The sequence below is a fragment of the Oreochromis aureus genome, linkage group 7, assembly GCF_013358895.1.
Source record: "Oreochromis aureus strain Israel breed Guangdong linkage group 7, ZZ_aureus, whole genome shotgun sequence".
NCBI classification, from domain to species: Eukaryota; Metazoa; Chordata; class Actinopteri; order Cichliformes; family Cichlidae; genus Oreochromis; species Oreochromis aureus.
In genome coordinates, this window is record NC_052948.1 from 43,410,788 (window position 1) to 43,432,960 (window position 22,173).

The following is a 22,173-nucleotide window of genomic DNA, read 5'->3' on the forward strand; positions in this document are numbered from 1 at the left end:
TGACAAAACAGAAGGCACAGTGAAAGTAAGAGAGATTTTGACATTTTTTGTGAGCGTCATTTGATCAGTAGAAAGCGGCAAATCAAGTGTCACAAAGAAACAGATGAATGGCAGTCAGCATGCTTTTTCTGAAATAGAAAATACTGTTAATTATATGAACTTAAGATACAAATTGTGGAAAGAACTGTACATTTGCAAAGTCCTTTACTAACATGTACTACCAATGTGAAAAGCCAGTTCAAAACTAGAAAAAGTCAGCATTTAAAAAATAAAATTGAAATCGGGTGCCACTCATATTTGTTTTTACCATTTTTTAAATACTTGAGTTTGGTTCCTGGCATGAGTGTCTGTTAACTCCATCATGAACATATTTGGAGGGAAGGGTAGATCCTGGGATTTACCCAGTGTTAATGCTAACATGTAGCTAATTTGGTAACAAAGTACATGTGTAATTCAAATATTAAATACAATGCTAACTTTAGCCAGAAAAAAACAAGCTAAAAACAAAATGTACTAACAATTCAAACTAATCAGCCAACTCTTTAGGGTTTTTAACAATAAACTCTGAAAGTTGTTTCAGCTGCTCCCTTGTCATAGGCATTAGCTCTGCATGCTTGATTTGGCAGTTTTACACCAAATGTCCTTCCTGACGCAACCCGTTTGGAGTTTCCAAAGTGGAAGTAAACTATTGACCTTTTGCTTTCTAAGCAAATTTATCAACCACTAAACCACTGGAAGCATCTGCAAATGAACAGGACAAAATGTCTCTCATCTTTCACTTCTTTCACACATGGCAGCCACACCCCTAACAGTGCATAATGCTAGCTAGCTTGATTAGCAACGTGCATTCATAAACTGTATGGTTACAGACACTGTATGCACAGACACATTAGTGTTTAACAGGCTGATAAAAAGTAAAAACTTCCTGGATGATCTGTAGCATGTATCAAGCCCTAGTATTAGTATAAAGGTCATAACACCTGCCAGTGTTAGGGCACGTGTCAATCGAAGCGATCATTTGTTTTAACCATTTGTTTATTGTTTTTTCAGACCTAGAAGATAAAGGTACGCAAAACCAACTGAACAATGGAGGCTCACATATAAACTAGGATACATTATTACTTGAATTAACAGTATTCATAGTATAACTGTTATTGTTAATATGCAGGACCAAAAAAGATTCAATATAACTTTGCAATCAGACTGATAATTGGTAAGGAAATTTTCTGAAAGACACCTGCTTTGTGTTACATGCTCTATCCACATCTGCTAAATCTCTAAGTGGATCCCTTTAGCCACCTATTGAATATTTGAGGTGCCTCAGACTTCCAGGATTGTATCAGAATGTTTTTGGTGGCTGACAGCATGATAAGAAAATTACTTCAAAAAGTCACACTGAATAAACTGCTGAGACAAGGTTCCTAGATTGGTTGAACATTTCACACACATAGTTAAAGCGATCATGCCCCTATCTCCACACTCTCTATCACCACCCTTAGAGTTGTTATGAGGGAAAAACTATTCACAGAGGCCAAAACTGATTTCTTTACCAGGTGGTAATCATGCCTTTAAATGCTCTAAAGTTGAATATTTTAACACGGGAGCCCATGGGGATCGACTCACTTCTGGAGCCAGCCTCCAGTGGCCACTAGAGGAACTGCAGTTTCTGGCGCCTCTTCTCTGGAAGGTTGCCCCTTCAGCACCACGGAGAGGGACCCCCACCCACCCCCAAATCTATGTCCTCTGTCTCCCTCCAGCATCCACATGGAGTACTGGCAGGAATAATAGCACCCATCAGTGTTTTCTTGTTACTCTACCTATGCTGCAAATTACAGACAGCTACAGAATTGTTGCAATAATTAACATGTAGGTTTAATTCATCATTTGCTTGCGATGAAATAAAACCAGACAGTTTTATTCAAAAGGTGTAAAAGTCATTATAGAATTTTAATGGTTTCATTTTAGGATTTCAAGAAGATGCTCTGATGATAATAACTGATGCGAGTACCTTTACGAACACCTGCGTATGCATGTTTGTTTGAACATCTCTTCTTGTGTGAAATGACTTCACCGGTGTTGAGATGTGCCAGTAGTATTGTGGTGTCTCTTTAAAGGAAGGGGGAGTGTAGAAGAGGGACAGAGCAAAGAGATGAATAGAAGGCACCAGAACCACCTACCATGACCAAGTGCGCTGTAAATGTAGGACAGAAATTCGAGTGGAATACAAACGGATCGTCGGGCGACATATTCGAGGGAAAACCATGTTTGGATGTGCCTTATCTGATTCAAATCATTTCAAATATGGCACTACATGCGACCACAGGAACGCAGGGAAACTATATTTCCTCCCAAACATCTCTGGCATTGTGAAACGGAAAAGAAGAGTGGCTGTAAAAGACATCTCTGTGCCGTCTTTCTCCGATTATCATCAATGGTAGGCATTGCATAATTCACCCGTATCCACCGGAGCCATTCGGTTCCTCCTCTTTGGAAAGAGGGGGACGCCAGAAAAAAAAAACAAAAAAAAAAAAGAGCGACTTCATCTAGTGGCTGCCTTCTCGGTGCTGCCTGCAATTGTTTGGCAATGCCCTTTTCTCTCTTAGCAAGGACTTGCAGCCAGTAGCGCGGGAACAAGCAGGGGAAGGATGCATTTAAGGCTGGATTTGTGCTGCATTCAGGGCGATTCGGCAGTAATAGCGGCTCTAGCAGAAACAGCGAGTGCGGAGGGCCTGGGAAGTACCCAGCCCCACTATCTCCCCCTTTTCCTCCCTCCCTGCAGGACCATGCTTGCGTGAGGGATGAGGCTGTGCACAGGGACACCAGGCCAGAGCTGCGGCCTACTTCTCGCAACAGCCGGTCTCTCGACTGCAAGATCTGTGAACACATTGCCACCATCAAATCAGCATCTTTGGTACGCAACTCCCTCTCACCGCCGTTTGCGTAGAGCAAATAATACTGACAATAATAACAATAAAAATACGTGTGTGTTTGCGCGTGCGTGTGTGCGCTAGCTTGTGTGTGCGTGCTTGGCGGCGCGAGGATGAGGAGGGAGGGAAGGGATGTCTGTGTTCTCAGCTGTACATCTGTAGTCATGGCAACCAGATCCTGTTAATGGATGTCATTTTTTCCATCCTCAGCTTCCCTCTCTGCCCCTGCTTTGAAGTGTGTGTATTGCGTTTATATGTAATCCATGTAAATGACCGTTTGATGTCTTTTACCAGTGAGATTTAGTTTATTTGCTTTTTTTTCTTGCTGTTTGTAAAAGGTTGAATTTTCTCTCAGTCATCTTAGATTGTTGTGCTGATTCCTGAATAGTGGCATCTCACAAATTTCAGATGATTAAAAAAAATAATAATAATAATGTTGTTATGGATGTCTGCTGATCTGGCTTCTGATTGCTCTTTAGTTTGCAGTTTGTATTTTCTGTACGGTGTGTGGCTTCATGTTTCTGGCTGCTCGATTTCTTTCACTTCCTGCTTCCCATATTCTTCCATGTAGGGCATCAGGTAGATCGAGGAGCATGAGCAGGACTTTGAGCTGCGGGTGCAGATGTCTGGGTATAAGCGCATGCGGCGACAGCACCAGAAGCAGCTGATCGCCCTGGAGAACAGGCTAAAGGCCGAGATGGATGAGCATAGGCTCCGGCTGCAGAAGGAATTGGAGACACATGCGAACAACACTTACATTGAGCTGGAAAGACTGGCCAAACGCCATGTTGCTCAAACAGACAAAGAGGTACAGCCTCAGCAGCAGGTGTTATTTGTGAATGAGATGAAAACTAAAGAGTGATGTAACTCACTCTGAGCTGCACTTGTGTCTACGTAAGGAAGGGATTCTATAAAAAGGTGATAATCTGATTATTTGAATGTGTCTTCACAGATGAAGTCAGTTGCAGCAGAAGAGAGGAGGATCCAGCAACAGATTGTTGCTCAGCAAAAGAAAGAGCTGACTTCTTTCTTAGAAAACCAGAAAAAGGAATACAGGCTTTGCAAAGACAAGATCAAGGAAGTAAATATCATCAACAAATAAGTTTATGAAGTTGCACGCGAAGCATGTATTCTTTGAGAAAATCTTCACTTTGTCCAAAGTCCATTCACACGGTTTGTGCTGCGTTGCAGGAGATGGACAATGACCCTTGTATACCCAAGGAGGAAAAGCAGGAGCGTCTGTCGAGGCACAAAGAAACAATGCAGCGCTCTCAGGCTGAGGAGGAAGCTCACCTGCTGGCCCAGCAGAGGCTGGTGTACGATCGCAGCTGCAGGGCTCTGAAACGCCGGAGTCTGCTCAGGAAACATGAGTTTGAACAGGAGCAACTGAGAGAGGTACAGTAATACAATATCCTGATGTTACGTAACATTATGTGCCACCAAGACTGTGAATGAGAGGGAGGATGGTGTAACAGTGAAGCTACAGAGAGAAGAGCAGAGGGTGGATGAGTGTAAATGCCTGGGGTCAGCCATCCAAAGCAACGGACAGAGAGGTGAAGAAGAGAGTGCAAGCAGGGTGGAGTGGGTGGAGATGAGTGTGAGAGGTGATTTGTGACAGAAGGATAGCAGCGAGAGAGAAAAAGAAGGTTTACAAGATGAAATCACGACTTGCTGTGATGTATGGTTAGGAAACAGTGGAGCTGAAGATGTTAACATTTTCACTGGGAATGACCAAGATGCACAGGATTAGCAATGAGTACATCAGAGGAAAAGCTCAGGTTGAGCAGTTTGGAGACAAAGTTAGAGAGGCAGTTAAGATTGAGATGGTTTGGACATCTCAATCTTGCAATGCAGGAAGAGAGGAAGACCTCAGAGAAGGTCCACAGATGAAGTGAAAGAGGACACGCAGAGGGTTGGTGTGACAGAGATGGATACCAGGGATCGGGTGAGGTGAAGGAAGATGATCCACTCTGATGACCCTTAAAGGGAGCAGCCGAAAGAAGAAGAATATACCACCATGAAACAGCGTTCACAGTTAGTCACCCACTTTTGGGATGATTGTTTCTGTTTTCAGAAGCTTTGTGGACGCAACAACTTTTTGTAGCTTGAAGGAAGCAACTAAGAGTTACTTTTACTGTTAGTAATTTCTTGGATAATGTTTAGTTATTTACATTAATGACAATTATAGATCATAGGATATCATTCATAAAGGGATATCTTCTGGTGCACTCACCAACGGTATAGAAACCCTGAGGCATTCATTTTACAATTAATGATAACAACCAAGAAAAGGTTAAAAAACTCAAAAATCCAGGTGTTGTACAGAGTGCAAGGGTTTTTCTTCCACAGTGGAAAAGGGTTTCCCAGGGAAGTCCTGGCATTGTAACTGCATGTCACTTGCATAGTTTTCATGTATTTCAGCAAAGAGAAACACATGGAGATAGATAGAAGCTTTAACATTAAATCAGAAATAATGAAAATTAAAAAAGAAAAAGAAGAAAACCTGTATTAAGATATATGACAAATTAATACTGTCTTTCAAAATGGTCCATTTTCGTGTCCCAGGAGCTGAACAAGAAGAGGACCCAGAAGGAGATGGAGCATGCCCTGATGATCCGGCAGGATGAGTCCACCCAGGACCTGGAGCGCAGGCAGCTGCAGATGCTCCAGAAGCTGCGCATCGAACTCATGCGGCTGCAGCACCAGACAGAGCTTGAAAACCAGGAAGAGTACAATAGCCGTCGGCAAAGGGAACTGCACAGAAAACACACTCTGGAGCAACGACAGCAGCCCAGAAACCTCAAGGTGCCCGAGATTTACTTTTTGCTGCTATTCTGTGTGGTGGAGAGTTTACATCCCATGAACTTCTACATAATAACCTCATGAAGCCATGCGTTTACGCTGAAGCTCTGCAGGTGCTGTGCAATGCATTCATAGCATTCGACCTGACTGAAATATTTAGCCCGGTAGTCACCTGTAGAAAACCATTAATCACGTTGCCATGAGAACTGCTTCCTCCAAAACGTGTGTGTTACAGCCTTCACAAGTTTAAATCTCGTCTCTCTTTATCTAATAGCACAGTGGTCAGAAGCCCACTTATGGAAATAAATGTTCAAGGGCGCTGCAAACAAATTATTTATTTATTCATACAACTTTATTTTGTATACTTTGAAAGGGTAGATTGAGCAGAGTCCTCAGGTTTTGAATCCACAAGCCTAATCAATCAGTTGAGTTATGAACAACCGACTGAACCAGTCGGCTTTAACTTTAAATATACCAAGAAAAGAGCATGAGACTAACATTTAATCATTATCTCTGTTGCAGACACTGGAGATGCAGATCAAAAAACAGTTTCAGGACACATGTAAGGTGCAGAATAAGCAGTACAAGGCTCTTAGGAACCATCAGCTAGAGGTGTCTCCCAAAGGTGACCATAAAACCATCCTGAAGGGCCTGAAAGAGGAGCAGACACGCAAGTTGGCCATACTGGCTGAGCAGTACGAGAAGAGCATCAATGAGATGATGGCTTCACAAGCGGTATGCAGCACTTTGTTATAAACAGTTGAAACGGGGCTCGTTCGTCAACACAAGAAGCTGAAATTTCAACAGCCACACTCTCTGATGTTTGACGCTAACTCTGTCTCGCCGTGTTTCTAGATGCGATTAGAAGCGGAGCAGGAAACAGAGTGCCAAGCTCTGAAGCAGCAGCTGAAGCAAGAGATGGAACTCCTGGACGCTTACCAGAAAAAAACCAAGTCACAGATGGAGACCCAACATGAGCGTGAGCAGCAGAAACTTGAGCAGAAGGTCTCCATACGGAGAGCGCACCTTGAACAGAAGGTATGTTTACCATCAAAGCTATTCTAAAATAAATCCAGCATGATACCATATTTTATGAAAATGATGCCAGATAGGTAGGTAGATAGATCTGCATCCAGAGAGACAATTTATCAGCTGACAACAACATAACAGCGGCGCTTTTGTTTGTAGTCAAGTGCACCGTGGATATAGACAACATGGTAAATATGCTTATTGTTTTATTCATAATATAGGAAAGCCATGATATGGCAGGGCTCTAATGATGACAGCGTTGTTCTGTTCACCACTTTTGTTTCAAACTGAAAGATCGTAAAAAGTAATTTCATAACATCTTGTAGAGATAATTTGGTGGTTGTTCTGAGTCTTCTTCTAATGACACTGTGAAATTGCCGCTTCTAGTTTTGAATGAAGTACGGATTTAGATAGTTAAACCTGGGTCACACATTCCTGCCTCCTCAGGCTAAGGAGGAAATTCTCTTGTTTTTATTTGTCTGATACTTGAAATGACAAAATGCCACACACTGTATATAAACGATGGCATTTGGATTCTCTTTTTTGCGAACTGAAGTTTGTTATTTTGTCTGTTGCTGTCTCACTTTTTTGAAAACAGACAACACAAGTGAGCAGTGAAAAGGAAAAAAAAGACATTACACAGACACATGGTCTAATGTATCCCCTCCATTAACATCTATTTCACAATAACTTGGACCATAACTTGTAAAATAAACATCATGCTGAGGTGCAGTCCATCGTTAGGCTAATAAAACAAAATAAATCCATCAAGTGGGCCATGACAGAATTATTTCCATGTTTAAGAAAAGAAGTCTTCAGATTACACTTTGCTAAAAACATCACAAAGAACCTGCTAAGTGCTGAAAATCATTTGAACAGATGAAACCAAGATTAACCTTTACCAGAATGATGGGAAGAGAAAAGTGTGGGAGAGTGAGAGAAACAGCTCATGATTCAAAGCATTCCACATCTTCTGTCACTCATGGTGAGGCCAGTGTTATAATACGTGCATGTAAGGCTGCCAGTGGCACTGGGTCATTAGTGTTTATTGATGATGTGACTGCTGATAGGAGTAGCAGAAGGAATTCGGAAATCTCCAGGTCTATACCCAGTGTGGGACCCAGGGTTTCCAGTTTTTGGACCTTTAAGGACCATATTGCGATTCTCTTTTTACTTTAGTTTTGATTTACAAGTACTTGCTTACTCTTATGAATCTGCAATTCTGGGTTTCAATGTGTGATTTGTTCCCTCAGTGTACCCTATCTCCTCCTCCGATGCCTTCTTCCCATGTCTAGTTGAATCTAGTTTAATTTTACTTTTTCACTTCCTATGTGTTTTTTTGTTTGATTTGTTTTGTTTTTCTTTCCTCTTTTGGTCTTATTGTCTTGATTGTCTACACTGCCTTCAATGGGCAAGTGTTTCACTACCCAACAGAGCATGGTTTTCTGATATTAAATACGAGCCTGAAGCCAAAAAAACCCATAAAGACCCAGTTTTTCGTCAACTGAACAAAAATATGAATTTTAATGGAAATGTAGTAATAGGTTTTTGCCACGTCTTTATATATAGTAAACATGTTGAAATTACTGACAACAATTATGATGCAACAGCTGATTTTTTTGCCGTTGATTCTGATTTCCAGTTTTCCTCCTACTCCTATTTTTTTTTCTAATTCAATTTCTTACTATGAACTATGAATGACAGCATATATGAGCAAAAATAAGCTTTTCTTCAATAGAGGATATTGTTATTATAATAAAAGAAACTTTTACAGTTCCCCTCAAAGTGCAGTAAGTTACAGGATCTGCACCTTTACTTTACACATTTTACCTTACCAAAAAAAGCAGATACAGTAGATTTATGTAACAAAACAATTGTCAGTTACTTACATTATTTTTCAATATGTTTATAACTTTACCAGATACGAGGACGTCGACATTTTTTCTTTTTTTCACTCGTCTCCATGATTTTCCTCATGGCTGCTTTGATCCTTTGCTCATACCGAGGCAGCTGGATTCCAAGTTTTGGATAGCTTTTGCTCCTTTGCATATAGGCAACATTTAACCAGCGCTTGTTGCATCTCCAACCATAATGCCATTACAGATTAAAAAAAATAGGTAAAATGAATCTAATTCCATTAAAATGTTTACCATGCTGTGTTTTCATTGCAGATTGAGGAGGAACTGGCTGCACTTCAGAAGGAACGTACCGAACGGATTAAGCACTTGTTGGAACGTCAGGACAGAGAAATTAATGCTTTTGACACAGAAAGTAGAAGCCTCGGCTTTGGAAGCCTGGGATCTATAGACTTCCCCAAAGAAGACAACAGATGAAAGTGGATTTATCTCTAAAGGACAACATATCCGTGCCCTTTTCACGTCCACTTGACCGTTTGTCCCACCCGGGGTGACAAAACTGGATTACTTTACATCGCTCTTAGATATTGCATCTTTGAATTGGGGTGTTGCGTGCAATGAGAGCCTCTTTTGTGAAACTTTAAAGGGAGGGGGGGTAAAACAAAAGAATCTACACAACAACATGTCAATAAAAGTCAAACCTAGTCAGTGTAACTCAAAAGCCTATGTGTCTGAAATAAAAGACTCTTTCCTCCATGCCATTTTCTCCTTTTGGTATGAATTGAATAAATCAGGAAATTTTAGTAAAATGGGCACTTTGATATGTTTAAGTAGAAACCCATCTTGTTCATATGAGGCTTAATGTGTGTTACATGGAGGGACATTGTGGAATGTGAGCTACGGATTCCCCCGTGGTGTTAAGCTGCTTTGTTTTGGTTTTGTTTTTTTGTTTTTTACTAGTTTCATTTTGTTCTTTTTATTTTATTCTCTGAATGTGAATATTACTGTATGGGGTCACTGGATAGTCAGAGTTTTTTTTTTATTTTTATTTTCCAGTCATACTTCCATTTTGTGCTTATGCATACAGTATACTGTGGACCCTCACTTTTCTAGGCAGTTCTGATCTTTTCCTTCATTTGATATGTAGACTCGATTGGCATAAGCTTGATCAGCCCATTTATCTTATCACAACTCAAGATCCCACTTGGTAAAACTGCTTATTATTGCATGCACTTTAAGGACAAATTCAGGTTGTGAAGTGAAGCATGAATCTGTCAGAGATTTTAGCTGTTTGTAAATAAAAGTGGTCATAGCATTTTTTTAGGCCTATGGATACTGGACATAAGCGCCATATTTGATATGATAATTTTCACAAATGCCTTTATTTAAGTTGTGCCTGAAGCAGATTTTAGTTACGTGTTTGTTATATCTATATTTTACCTACTGAGGCCGGCACCATTTTTGTTTTTGAGTTCATCTAAACTTGTGAATCATTTAATGTTCACTAATCAAAGTTCTTGTAAAGGAAAATGGTGAGAATTGTGCTGTATAATTTTTGATATCAATATTTGTACATGAGAACATAGCTAGAATATACAGAGACACACGTCTGTTATTGATAACAGAGTCTAAGATAAAGATTTTGCTTCATTTTCTTTCGTTTTATAATATAGAGAAATGGTCATACAATAGCTCAATATATTGCTAAGTCAAATCACTAGACTTTGAGATTGTATAGATGCAGGTGAATGGAACCACAGACTTCTTATATCAGTATCAGCGACTCCACAACAGCAGACAACAGCATGTGGGCCTGGATTGCATTCTCCTTAGTACTGTCTAATGATAAGATTTACATCTTTTTTGCCATCTTTGTTATGGTCCTTGAACAGGTTGCACAATTATTCCATTTCTACTGAATGGAAGGGTAATTGTTTGGTGCTTAATTTCTAATGCCACTTTTAGCCTTGTGGGTTTTGTCTCGGAGAGACGATTGATTTTTACAAAATGTAAAGCATTTTGAACCCTCCCGCCCCCACTCTGAGTCAAAACACTACTATGTTTTTCAAACACTCATGACATATTTAGAGTACCCCATGCAGTGAAACCCTCTTAAAAGAAAATTAAGTATATGTATGGAAAAATAAATGCTATTTTATCATGGGACAGTTTTTGGAACATTGTTTAATGTGGTGGTCTTGAATGCAACCCTGTTATGTTTTTTTCTTTTTCTTTTCTTTTCACGTCAGAGCCACAACTTGTATTAATGTTTGGTTATGTTCCTCACAGGGCTGAACGCTAGAAGACGCACCCCGGGGTACAGCAGACGAACGCGATGGCATTCAGCGTCGGATCGCAATAGCACTTAAATGCTCGTTTTACTCCTAAATTCTGAATTTGCTTTCTAAGGTCGAACGGCTCCACTAAAATTTACCGTCTTTGATGTTTTCATGAACTTTCTGAAATTTGATGACAGCATTTCTCATATGCAGTAAGGCCTTTTGTCTTGGTCACGTATAACTGAAAGCCTTGTGGACACAATTTTTAAAAAAAGTGCTGTTGGGGTGCTTGAATAAGTTTGCCTGTGAGCTGCAAAACAATTACAATTTGTGTGACTTTTATGTTACTAGAAAGATGTATTTAGTTAGAATAAAGGGGACTTTCCTAAAGAACTTTATTCACCATTTCCTGTGCAGTTCAAAGACAAAAATAAAAGAGATTCTGTTGAAAACAAGAACTCTCAATTATCATCCTGCATCTCATGTCAGAGTGCATTTTTTATCATTTGTGGTTAAATTTTCTTGTAAAGCTTTGTTATGTGGTGCAAATCTCACTTTTGCTTTTCTTAGTGCATTATAACCGCAGTGACCTACATCAAATCAAATAAAATGCTGTTTATCATAATTTACTGTAGGTTGCAAGCATGCACGCACACATTTGTTAACTTGTGAAAACAGAAACCTGAAGTTGGAGCACGAAGTGAGAGGGGAGCTGCACTGCAGAGCGTCCAGGTTCCTCACGTTTCAGGGAAAGCCTGCTTAATTTAGGTACTGAGTGTGGTTTATTTTTTAGCATACCTCTACTGTATATGCTAGCAGGAATCTGACTGTAGTTTCCTTGAACTGCTGACATCTGTTGCAGCAGTTGCCAGCCTCGCCACAACCCCTCTTTAATCCCCTGGGGTAACTGGAAACCCCCTGAAGGTGGCAAAAGAGTGGTTAGATTTTACCTGAAGTAGTGCTGACAGGGATGTGGCGCATTGAGTTCCCCCTCATTTTTCTTAAGTAGTCAGTGGTTCAGCAACAATACATCTACGGTATTGAAACCAAAATGTGATAATCAACAGAAAAACAAAGAGATGCTGCCAGCTCATAATGAGGTTTTTTCACTTTCAGTGAAAAGTTTACCTGTTGCTTTTACCTCAGAGGAGATTGACACTTTTCTGTCCTGCAGACGTGCAGTCTGACCTGCAGTCTGACCTAAATTTAACCCCAGTGATGCAGATAGTGGGCCAAAAACGTCATCGGGTGTCTCCAAGCAGAAGTGTTGGGGGATGACTGTAAGATTAGCAACAACAACAAAAAACCCCAGCCCAGTCTATGTTATTTTCATAATTTCCCATCCTCCAAGATGTCTAACGTTTACTCATAAATCTCTGGAGGACACGCCACACTAGCATGTCACAGTGAGATCATCCTGTCGTTAAGTCAGTCCATGCAACAGATCGCATGCTTTACCTAAGCAGGCCCAGTCCTTTTACGTACTCAGAAAATTTGTGATTGAGAAATGCATTTCCTGTGACCCTGCCGGCTTCCTGTGCAAACACCCGCTTGAAAATATTGTTGCAAAAAGACACGTGGTCTCAGGAGGGGATTTAGGAGTAAGAGATGAAATTCAGGAGAACTATTTACCAAATTTAACAGAAGGTAGAAAAATAACAATATGAAACAGCTTTCAAAATCCCCCCCCTCCCATTTGTGGTCCATACACAAATAACCCTCGGCACTTACCTTAGAATTTGTTGGTTATGTCAGAGTGAACTTTACCAGGTAGCATCAGGACACCGATGACTAGTCATGTGGTTTTGTTTTTGAATTATCGGGGTCATGCTTACGCCAGCGAAGCCACTGAAAGCTAAACACAGACTGAAAGATCCTGAGTAATATCTGACTGCTCCTGCGTGAATGCCTATACATAGAAAATAAGAAACTTTAACAGTTTCTTTGCAGATCTATAAAAAACCAAAAACCAAAATTATCAACATCCAGCTTTGCACACACAGTGATGAGCTCACTTTTACCTCCACGCACAGACAAATTTCTCACCCTTGGTATTTAAAGAGTGCAAGAAACCAATTTGGTAAGTATGTGTGAAAAGTGTAGGTTGACCTAAGTACTGATATGATTTTCATTCATGTATGACACTGTTTTCTAAATTCTGCAGGTTACTCTTTTAGTTTTCTTGAAATATTTAAATATGCGTGTTTATTTTCCATGCACATAAAAGGAAGTGCTACTTTAAATGCCACAACCCTATGTCCACACATGTCCTAACGAGCACACAATGCCCCAACATGCCTATTAAGAGAGCAGGCATTTAGGTACATTGCTCACTTTGCTTGATATGGGCGTAAAAAAATATGCACATGTGAACGAAAGGAGGAAATTCTGGGAAATTTGGTTGCCTCACAAAGTGCACGTCATTTCCTCCTGTGACAAATGTGCGGTTTCTGTCTTTAAAAAGTTTTAAAGCAGTGTGATTATGACAAGTCCGCACAATTTGCTTGTGATACCGAGAGGAGAATGAATGGTCATGTAAAGAATATGCATTTTCAGCAGTTAATGGAAACAGCAGCAAGTAAGTTTGATTCTTTTTGTCTCCGTTTTGTGCTTTAAATATAAAGCACTGAACACTTTTGCATCTTTTCTTGCCAATAGGGATGTGGTTATTTTTAGCGATTTACAGCTGTTGTGAAACTAAGAGCAGTTTGCCGTTTTCTGCATCAGCAAAGGAAATGACAATGCTTATTAGTTTCTTAACATAATGCTACATAAAATATTGAAAATGGCACCGTAAGCTTTTACTTGCCACATATTTGCTGTACAAAAAAAAAAAATCTCTTTTTTGGCACTTGTGGTTTTTATACAAAGTTCCCCTTAAACCCACCAATGTGATGAAGGATAACTATAACTGACTAGCTCATTTCTCCTCAGCATTACTCTCTCTCTTGCTGCTTATGACTGTTGATTCAACAAAAACTGTGGCAGCAAGCAAGAATCCGCAGTGTGGGAATCTCCTGCAGCAGACTTTGAAGATCTCCAGAATTGTACACAAAGAATCTGGTGACCTAATCAAGATATATGTGAGTAGACTACAGGCATAAAACTGCTCTACTCTACCAGTGTACTGGCAGATATACTTGTACACTTATAAGCTATGTAGGCTGATCCCTTTCCTTTTCCCCCTTGTTTGCAGAAAGCCGCTCAAGGGGAAATGTCAGAGCTCTTCTGCAAGGTGTCAGTGAACGACATCCCTGATCCCAACATCTCTGGGCTGGATCCCCCAGCAAGGATAGCAAGCATCTACACGCATCTCCAAGCTTTCCTCCCACATTTTAAACGCGTGTACAAGCAGCAGACAGACTTACAATTCCCTGGGAGCCCTCTCCTGAAAGAGCTCAACACAGTCAGGGGTCGCACTGAGGATCTGGCCAGTTGCATAAACACATTTTATCAGAGCCTCTTCCCAAACCTGCCCATACCTCAGCCGGCAGGGGGGCCGACAACACTACCACCAGCTCAGAACGTCTTCCAGCAGAAGGTTTATGGCTGTGTGGTCCTGAAGACCTACAAGGATTTCATGTCAAATGTTTCCAAAGAACTGAGGAATCTAAAAAGCAAAGTGTGCAAGAAGAGGACACCAAGGAATGCATTCTGAAGATGACCAGAAAGTGGCCTTACACAGTCAGTTTCCTGAGAAAGACTTTAAAACAAAAGTGAGTGTAAAAGTGGCTGGAATGTCAATGCAAGCTTATTTATGGTATTTAATATTTATTTTCTTTTGTGTTAACAGTCATGCTATTAAATGCAACATATATTTAATTTGCAAAATGTCATTGGGAAAATCCTGTGTTGCTGATGTAAACTTATTTGCGCTACACACAATAATTAAAAAAATACTTTGCATCTGTACTATGTGGTCAGCATCCATTCAATCATTGTCAGAGACCATCTGAAAAAAACCATGGAGTTCAGTACAATACTGGTGCCTACTTAATGGCAAAAATCTAAGATAAAGTAATGTTTCTACACTAATAACACTTCTTCCTTTGCTTCTGACAAGTTCAGATGGAAACAAAAAACATTGCAGCTTGTGATCTGCACAGAATCAGTGCATCCAGAGGGGTTAAAAGAAAATCAGGAAGCTGCTGAGACGCTGACTGTGTGATATCAACTCTGAATGACGCATGTGTTCAAAACAAGACTGCATCAGATAGGAAAGATTTCATGAAACTGGCGGGCTGTCTGGCTAGTCACAAGGTGTGGGTGTGTGTGGTTCAGATAATAGTTGTGCACTACATTAATAGCGTGTGCTGTGTAACCTCGTGTGCCTTAAAAAGAAGAAACTGCAGCTACAAAAAGGAAATGTGTAAGTATACACCCTTTGTAAAAAAAAAAAAAAACCCACACACAGATAATGAACAGGTTCTGCAGAGATGTCACCTCTGTACACACTGACAATAAGGATATTTGCTGGAGTGAAGTAATTCTTAGCTAAACTTTCCTCAGGTCACAAGCTGTCGGGAAACTGGAAGTAGAAGGGGGATTCACTCTGGGTCATGAATCAAGTTCCCTCTTATAACTCTGGCTTATTTAAGGCACAAACACGGAGGGTACCTCAGGGCAACAGTCATTCTCCAGTCTACATTGTAGTCAAGTTGTTCCGAAAATATCTCTTGAATCCCCCCTGATTAACCCACTACTACTGCCTACTGGGTGGAAATCAGTAGCGTCTGTTATTTCACTGACACACAGGTCATGCTCACCAGGACTAGACATGGTGGAGACATGGTGGGACCACTAAAACGCTGAAGCCTTCTTATATTAGATGTCACAAAACAGAAGCGACAAGTATTATCACAAGTGCAGCTTTGTGAAGTTAAAGGTCAAAGTTGCAGAGTGAGATATGCTTCTGTGGCAGATCGGTAAATCGAAATGAGTAATGATAAAGTTTTATTATCTGAAGCATCTTCTATAGATGAAGACACATTAAGTTACCAGAAGAGAAGCAGGTGCAAGGTCATGATCATTTTATATGCTTTGACATGTTCTGACCTGTGGAGGGCAGTATGAACCAAGGGTTGAAGTCATTATTTAAAGTCATGATGCACCATTGCAAAACATTTCCAAGACTAACATCCATTCATGTTAAAAGAAACTAGGTTTTTTTTTAAAAGGTATTTCAGTTATTTTTCATATTTTAAGCCTTTTCGGTGTCGTGACAGTAGAGCTACAGACACATGGAGAGAAAACAGGATGAGAAAAATCAAAACATGTCATTTCTCAGCAACACTTAAAATAGGGATACTTTGGTTATTGTATGTGGTTTATACTGTAAACACTCAGCCACCAGGAAACAACTGACTTCCTATTTTATGCTTTCCACTTTCCTAAGTTGCCAGCCATTTATTGAAGTTTTGCTTTCTAGGATTGCAAACTTAAGATTTTATTCCCCAATTTTAAGTTCCTCGTTAATGAGTAAAGCTGTAAAATGATGAGTTTGTACCTCAGAACGTCACCGTCTCACGCGAAGCCCGTTAGCTCACAGACACCAAACACGGCTTCTCTTTGTTCTCTGACTCACCTTGTGTTGTGACGTCTTTTCATCATTAAGAAGAAGTTGCCGAGTATAAGTATCGGAAGGAAATTCTATACCACAGACAAAGCAATTAATGAAAACCATTTCTATGAGTCATCCATTCTCAGGGTACGTTGACTTTTCTGAGAAATCCTATGATCTCTTTAGTTCCAACATTTAATGTAACCAGACTGTTTCCCTCTACAGCCAGTTACCATAAAAAGGAGTGATGACCTCTGCATGACGAAGCAGAACTGACATGAAAAGGGATTTGACTTAAATAAAATTCATATCATGACTTTCTTCTTAAATGAACAGCACTCCCAATTCCTGTTATCAAGTATCCACATCATGAACTGAAGTCAGGACAGTTTCATAGGGTCATTTATTGTGCAAATACAACGTGAAGAGCATGCACCAAGAGGGGTCATGTTGTGACATTATTAAAAGGCTGTTGTCCTAATAGAGACATATCCAGATACACTTAAAGACAGACCTTTATATACCCGATTACTCAGACTTATTGATTTATTGCAATAACATTTTTAGATGTTTATCAAGCATCCATACTTGCATGCATAGAGTCATATTATTGGTTAGCTAGCACTGGATATTTGATTAATATTGCTTTGTCCAACTGCTAGAAGTGCGTAGTAATTATGTCAAGTATTGCTAACAGTCAAATTACTTCAAATACATCCAGAATATGTATAGTCTTAGGATTTGCATAGTTATTCAAACATGAATAAGGCATATATTCAGTGCAAGCAATAAACTTAAACAGACAATACAGTGAAAACATGATTTTGCACCGCATAGTTCAGCATACCGACCTCACTTACACAAGGTTGTTGTGTCCATATTCAAAAAGCGAATGGTCATTCTCGATTCAATTTCAAATCCGTCCAGCAGCTGCAAAACACAGTTTTACATTCAAACCTCAGTTACTTAGTAACAGTTTCCAATTTAAATGCAGCTTAAGTGTAAACTGATCAGTTAAAAGAAAGTTTTTGGTGAATGGGTTCACCAAAAACCAGACAAAGGACGATTGGAAAAGTGTTGCCCGGTGTGATAAGTCTAGACTTTGTCCATGACATTTAGATGGTGAGGTCAAAATTTGGTATCAATAACATGAACTGCCTTGTACCGACAGTTCAAGCCTCTGACGGTGGAATAATGTTGTGGTGGGTATTTTCTTGGCACATTTTGGTCCCCTTCATCGCAGCTGAGCAACATTTAAGCACCACAGAGCCCCTGAGTATTGTTGGTGACCATATCTACCATGGTGCACATATCTTCCAGTGGCTGCTTCCAGCAGGATAACACACTATATTACAAAACTCAAATCATCTCAGACTGGCTTCCTGAATATCTCTCAGAAATTTTTCCAGCACCTTGTTGCATCTATCCCATGAAGAGTTAAGGCACTTCTTAAGGGAAACTAACCAGAAACTAGCAAGGTGTACCTAACAAAGTGACCAACAAGTGCATATTATTTAATAATGTGCATTATGTGTACAAACCTTGAGGAAGTGCTCAAATGTGATGCCCTCATAGAATTCATCAGGCTCCTGTGTGCCAGAAAGTGAAGTTGTTGACTTTATCCAGACAGCTTAATGTTATCTTGAGATGCTTTAGCTTACGTACCATGTGACCCACTGAAATACTGGCCACCTCCAACATGGCTGCATCAGCAATGCATTTGGCTGTTTCCTTCTCCAGTGTCCCACTGCGAGATAACAGCTCCTCCACCACCTGAACAGACGTGAACAACAGCTGAAGTAAGATATCACTTCTGTAATGCTGTAATCGCCTCATCCTGTCTGTTACTGGCAGCCAATCACTTGTGTTGGAGGAAATTGAGCTGACTGCTGGAGTGACAACTAATAACCCAAGCCCTAGAGTTACATGGAAAACACAAAGATAATTTACTTTTACAGTCAGTATTTTTAAACAGCTTCAAAACTCAGTTGAGAATGATCATAAACTTAAAGTGACTGTGCACAATCATTTCCCCGGATTTTCTTCCCCCGAGCTTACATGTCTGTATTCCTCTAGAGTTATTGTCCCATCGTTGTCTGTATCGTGCATGTTGAATAAAACTGCAGAAAAACAAACAAACGCAGGTTTGACTTTGTGTCATCTTCAGGTAAAAGTCAAGCAGTCGAGTTCATGCGATCAACACTGAGACGCACATCTCAGTTTCTCTCTCCTGGTCTTCTCACGCTGCTCTTCTGTCATGTGGTCCGACGGTGGCCTAAAATGGGACATGACCACCACGAACTCTTCAAAGCCAATCTCCTGAACCTTCCCCTCGCCATCCTGATGGAAGTTTCTGAAGAAAACACCAAATCAGATGCTCTCAAATGCACCGACGGCAACTGATACATTAAATCTACAATTTCTTCCGTCGTTTTTCATCTTAAATTTAAGAATTGTTTATGATTTTAAAAAATAAAAGAGTAAAATGATTAAAGGCAATATTAATTACTGTACCTTCTGTCAAAAAATGCCTCTATGATCTGTGCGCGGATGGGATTGAATGCTAGGTCGTGGATTTCATTGAAATGATCTCTCCTGAGGGCGTAAAATAGAGTTTCAGGAGTAGCTCATTCATAGGAGACACAATTGCAGAATCCTGTAGAGCAGGTTTCCCGCTCCAAAGAATATTTGTTTCAAGAACAAATGAAAGAACAAACAAAAAAACCCTCAATTATCAGCTTACCGTAGAGTCTCTTCATTGTGACTCAGCTGCTTAAATCTTTTATGCAGAACTCCAATCTGTTCAAACGAGACTGAGAAATAAAACAGAAACTTTAGGACAAACTACCTGTAAAGATTGCACACCAAGATTAAGTTCCACTAAAATGCCAGTTCAGCTGTCCACTTTCAGCTTTCAAGGCAGCCAATTTGGATATTCACATTTTATGTAAAACAGTTTGGTTCGCCTCTCATCTCTCACACTCACCTGTTCAGAACATACTACAGGTGAAACCATAAGGTCATTTAGAAAAGTAGAAAACTGGAGTTTCAGCTTTTGGGTGTTTACTGTAAATGGCTGCTGTCAAAGCTTTCAATAGAGTCCGATCTATTATTAACAACACCTCTCTTTGCAAACCGGGTAAAGTTCCACTTCCATTCACTTGCACTTTAAATTATTCATCTGTAATGCACCACAACTACTGGTTTATCTTATACACAGTGATGGCTAACAGGTAACTGAATGGAAACAGCAAATGTTGAGCGTTACGTGGACATGGACGTATTTCCCCTTTAAGACTGCCTTAAAGTAAGAATTAATTGAAAATGTTATTTCCGCCGCAGTGAGTTCCTGTTTTTGTTTTGCATTTTTTACGCAGGCTGATTCTGCATGTCTGACGGAAACCGAATCATTTTCAAGTAATGCAAACAACAGCCCGGCGATGACTACTCACAGCCCGTCTTTTCCGCCAGATCACTATATTCTGGCCGTCCAGGTAAGGACTGTAGTGCACCCATTGCTCCAAAAAAGGATCTTCCCTGGCCAGCCCGCTTTTAAAGGGAGCACAGAGGAGTCTCACATGAAGTCAAAGTGGATTCAGAGCGGATTTCGTGCTTCCAGATGATCCATATCCACCTGCGTGTTTCTGTGACAGAGCCTGCTCATCTGACGGCTCTTTTCCCCCTGCGTGCTCGCCAAGCAGGTTTCATCCTCTGCAAACAGCGCATGCCACTTCCGCAAAGATCGTCTCGATGACGACACACTCTTAGGAACAACAGGGTGCACCTTAAATGACCAGTTTTACATATTCAGAGGCCGCGTGTGTGTGTTTACCATGAAGTGCAGAGTAAAAAAAAAAATGCACAAGTAGTCTTCACATATGGTAGCGATTTTTTAAATATATTTCCAGATAGGCTTGCTTTACTTTTGAATACTACAGTACATCTGCCCTTTGCACAGGTGGATGGATCCATATGTATAAACCCACCTGTTGCAACCAGAGCAGCCCTCAGAACATAGATGCACACCCAGCCTAATTTTAAATATTTCCATAATCATGAGCATAACATTTATAGTGTTAAACCTTTGCAAACTACCAGCAACATCTCACTTTAGGAACCTGAGTTACAAGCAAATCAGCTCTAGAGAGAAATCTGCTTTCAGGAAAAAGTTTAAAATAGCCTACTTCAAAGTGAAATGGCTGTGTGCACAATTATTAGGCAAGCTGTATTTCTGAGGATTAATTTTACTCTTGAACAACTGCATTTCTTTGGTCATTCCAAAATGTTAAGTAAAGTTCAACATGGATCTCATTTGTTTATTTTCATTAGTTAAAGTGAGAATAATAAAAACAAACAACTTTAAATTTACAAATAAACATTTCTGATATTAAAAAAGAATTCACTGGGGGCTGTTTTAGCTGAGTGGGTGGGCAGGCGACCACATGCAACAAGGCCAGAAAGCAGTGGCCCTTTGCTACACGTCTTCTTCGCTATCCAATAAACCGAAAAATGCCCCAAAATTAATAACAATAATGATATTTAGAAAAAAGTCCATCAGTTTGTTGATCTATTGAAAATCGACCTTTTTGTGCCACAGCAGCCACCGTTTGCGCTGTGTTCCTTTACTCTAAAGCTCCTGTTTAAGAAAGGCCCACAAGTTCTCAGTACGGTTTAGCTCAGGTGAGGAAGGGCTAAATAAAAATCACAGTCTTCTTGAAAGTTGCAGGAGCTTTCCTGTATCACTGTTTACAGAATGTGCGCTCTAAAATCTGGCAGCAGGTTTGGGAGTTTTTTGAGTCCATCTTCAGCCCCTAAAAGGCCCAACTAGCTCATGTTTATTAACACCAGCCCACACCTGGTATCTGATTCAAAGTGGAGCTCTGTGCCCATTACTACGAATCCAGTAACGCACATATTCGTCTGGTCTGTCAAGAGTCACACTCATCCCAGCAGTCCATAAAACCTTTAAAAAATCTGTTATTATTGATTTCCTGGCCCAGTCTTGATGCTTCAACTTATGTGTCTTGTTCAGTGGTGATTGTGTTTTAGCCTTCCTTGTCTTGACCATGTCTCTGAGCATTGAACCTACCACTCCAGGTAGGGTCTAATTCTGGAATATGACAGCTTCACGTTTGATTGTTCTCAAAACTTGGGTGTTTCTTGCAACTCTGTTGACTGTTTGCACCAAAATGTTTGATGGTTCTGTCATCGCAGCCCAATATCTTTGCATTTTCAGGAGTGCTGCATCCTTCTGAAAACCTTTTTTTGCCCTTTTGCTGTCAGTTAGATCTTCTTTTTCTTTTCTTTTTTTTTTTAGCCCATTTTGTGTGAGAAAAAGAAGCCGCCTAATAATTATGCACCCATTGATATGAGGTGTTGGTCTCCTTAGGCAACACTCTCCTTCATTACACAAATACACATCACCTGATGTGCTTAAATCTAATAAGTGTTCATGTTTATACAGCTTAGAGTAGGAAAATATGCATAAAAATAGTCAAAAGATGTGTAAAATACTCACTTGTCTAATAATTGTGCACAGTGTGTAGACCTGTGACCTATCCGGGATCTACCCTCCACCTTTCCCCCCTATGACAGCTGGGATAGGTTCCAGCTCCCCACAACCGTGACCCGGAGAAGTGGTCACGAAAATCCAACATCAGGTGATTTTTCTACTGGAATTCCCCTCTTGCTCATACAAAACGGTATTCAAAGGATTGGTG

General features: G+C 40.3%; 3 protein-coding genes across 4 annotated transcripts; 2 read left to right on the forward strand and 1 right to left on the reverse strand.

Annotated features, from left to right (window-relative positions):
* Window positions 1-3: 3 nt before the first annotated feature.
* On the forward strand, window positions 4-11,265 carry taok3b (TAO kinase 3b). 2 transcript variants are annotated; one of them, XM_031742609.2, is made up of 9 exons: window positions 4-25; window positions 2,780-2,911; window positions 3,499-3,735; window positions 3,880-4,008; window positions 4,119-4,322; window positions 5,493-5,732; window positions 6,252-6,464; window positions 6,585-6,767; window positions 8,930-11,265. In XM_031742609.2, exons 3-9 carry the CDS (start codon window positions 3,550-3,552, stop codon window positions 9,089-9,091), a joined length of 1,317 nt encoding a protein of 438 aa, XP_031598469.1. In that variant the 5' UTR covers window positions 4-25; window positions 2,780-2,911; window positions 3,499-3,549; the 3' UTR covers window positions 9,092-11,265. The 2 variants fall into 2 exon arrangements, with proteins under 2 accessions (XP_031598469.1, XP_039471867.1); XM_039615933.1 differs by lacking the exons at window positions 4-25; window positions 2,780-2,911 and adding an exon at window positions 3,116-3,162.
* A 1,934-nt stretch (window positions 11,266-13,199) lies between these two features.
* Window positions 13,200-14,794, forward strand: m17 (IL-6 subfamily cytokine M17). The gene is made up of 3 exons (XM_031742624.2): window positions 13,200-13,471; window positions 13,828-13,976; window positions 14,090-14,794. Exons 1-3 carry the CDS (start codon window positions 13,417-13,419, stop codon window positions 14,549-14,551), a joined length of 666 nt encoding a protein of 221 aa, XP_031598484.2. The 5' UTR covers window positions 13,200-13,416; the 3' UTR covers window positions 14,552-14,794.
* Window positions 14,795-16,839: 2,045 nt separating this feature from the next.
* Window positions 16,840-20,197, reverse strand: tescb (tescalcin b). The gene is made up of 8 exons (XM_031742649.2): window positions 19,906-20,197; window positions 19,197-19,266; window positions 18,968-19,048; window positions 18,667-18,806; window positions 18,512-18,573; window positions 18,119-18,226; window positions 17,995-18,042; window positions 16,840-17,383 (listed from the first exon to the last, which is right to left on the reverse strand). Exons 1-8 carry the CDS (start codon window positions 19,967-19,969, stop codon window positions 17,306-17,308), a joined length of 651 nt encoding a protein of 216 aa, XP_031598509.1. The 5' UTR covers window positions 19,970-20,197; the 3' UTR covers window positions 16,840-17,305.
* Window positions 20,198-22,173: the final 1,976 nt, after the last annotated feature.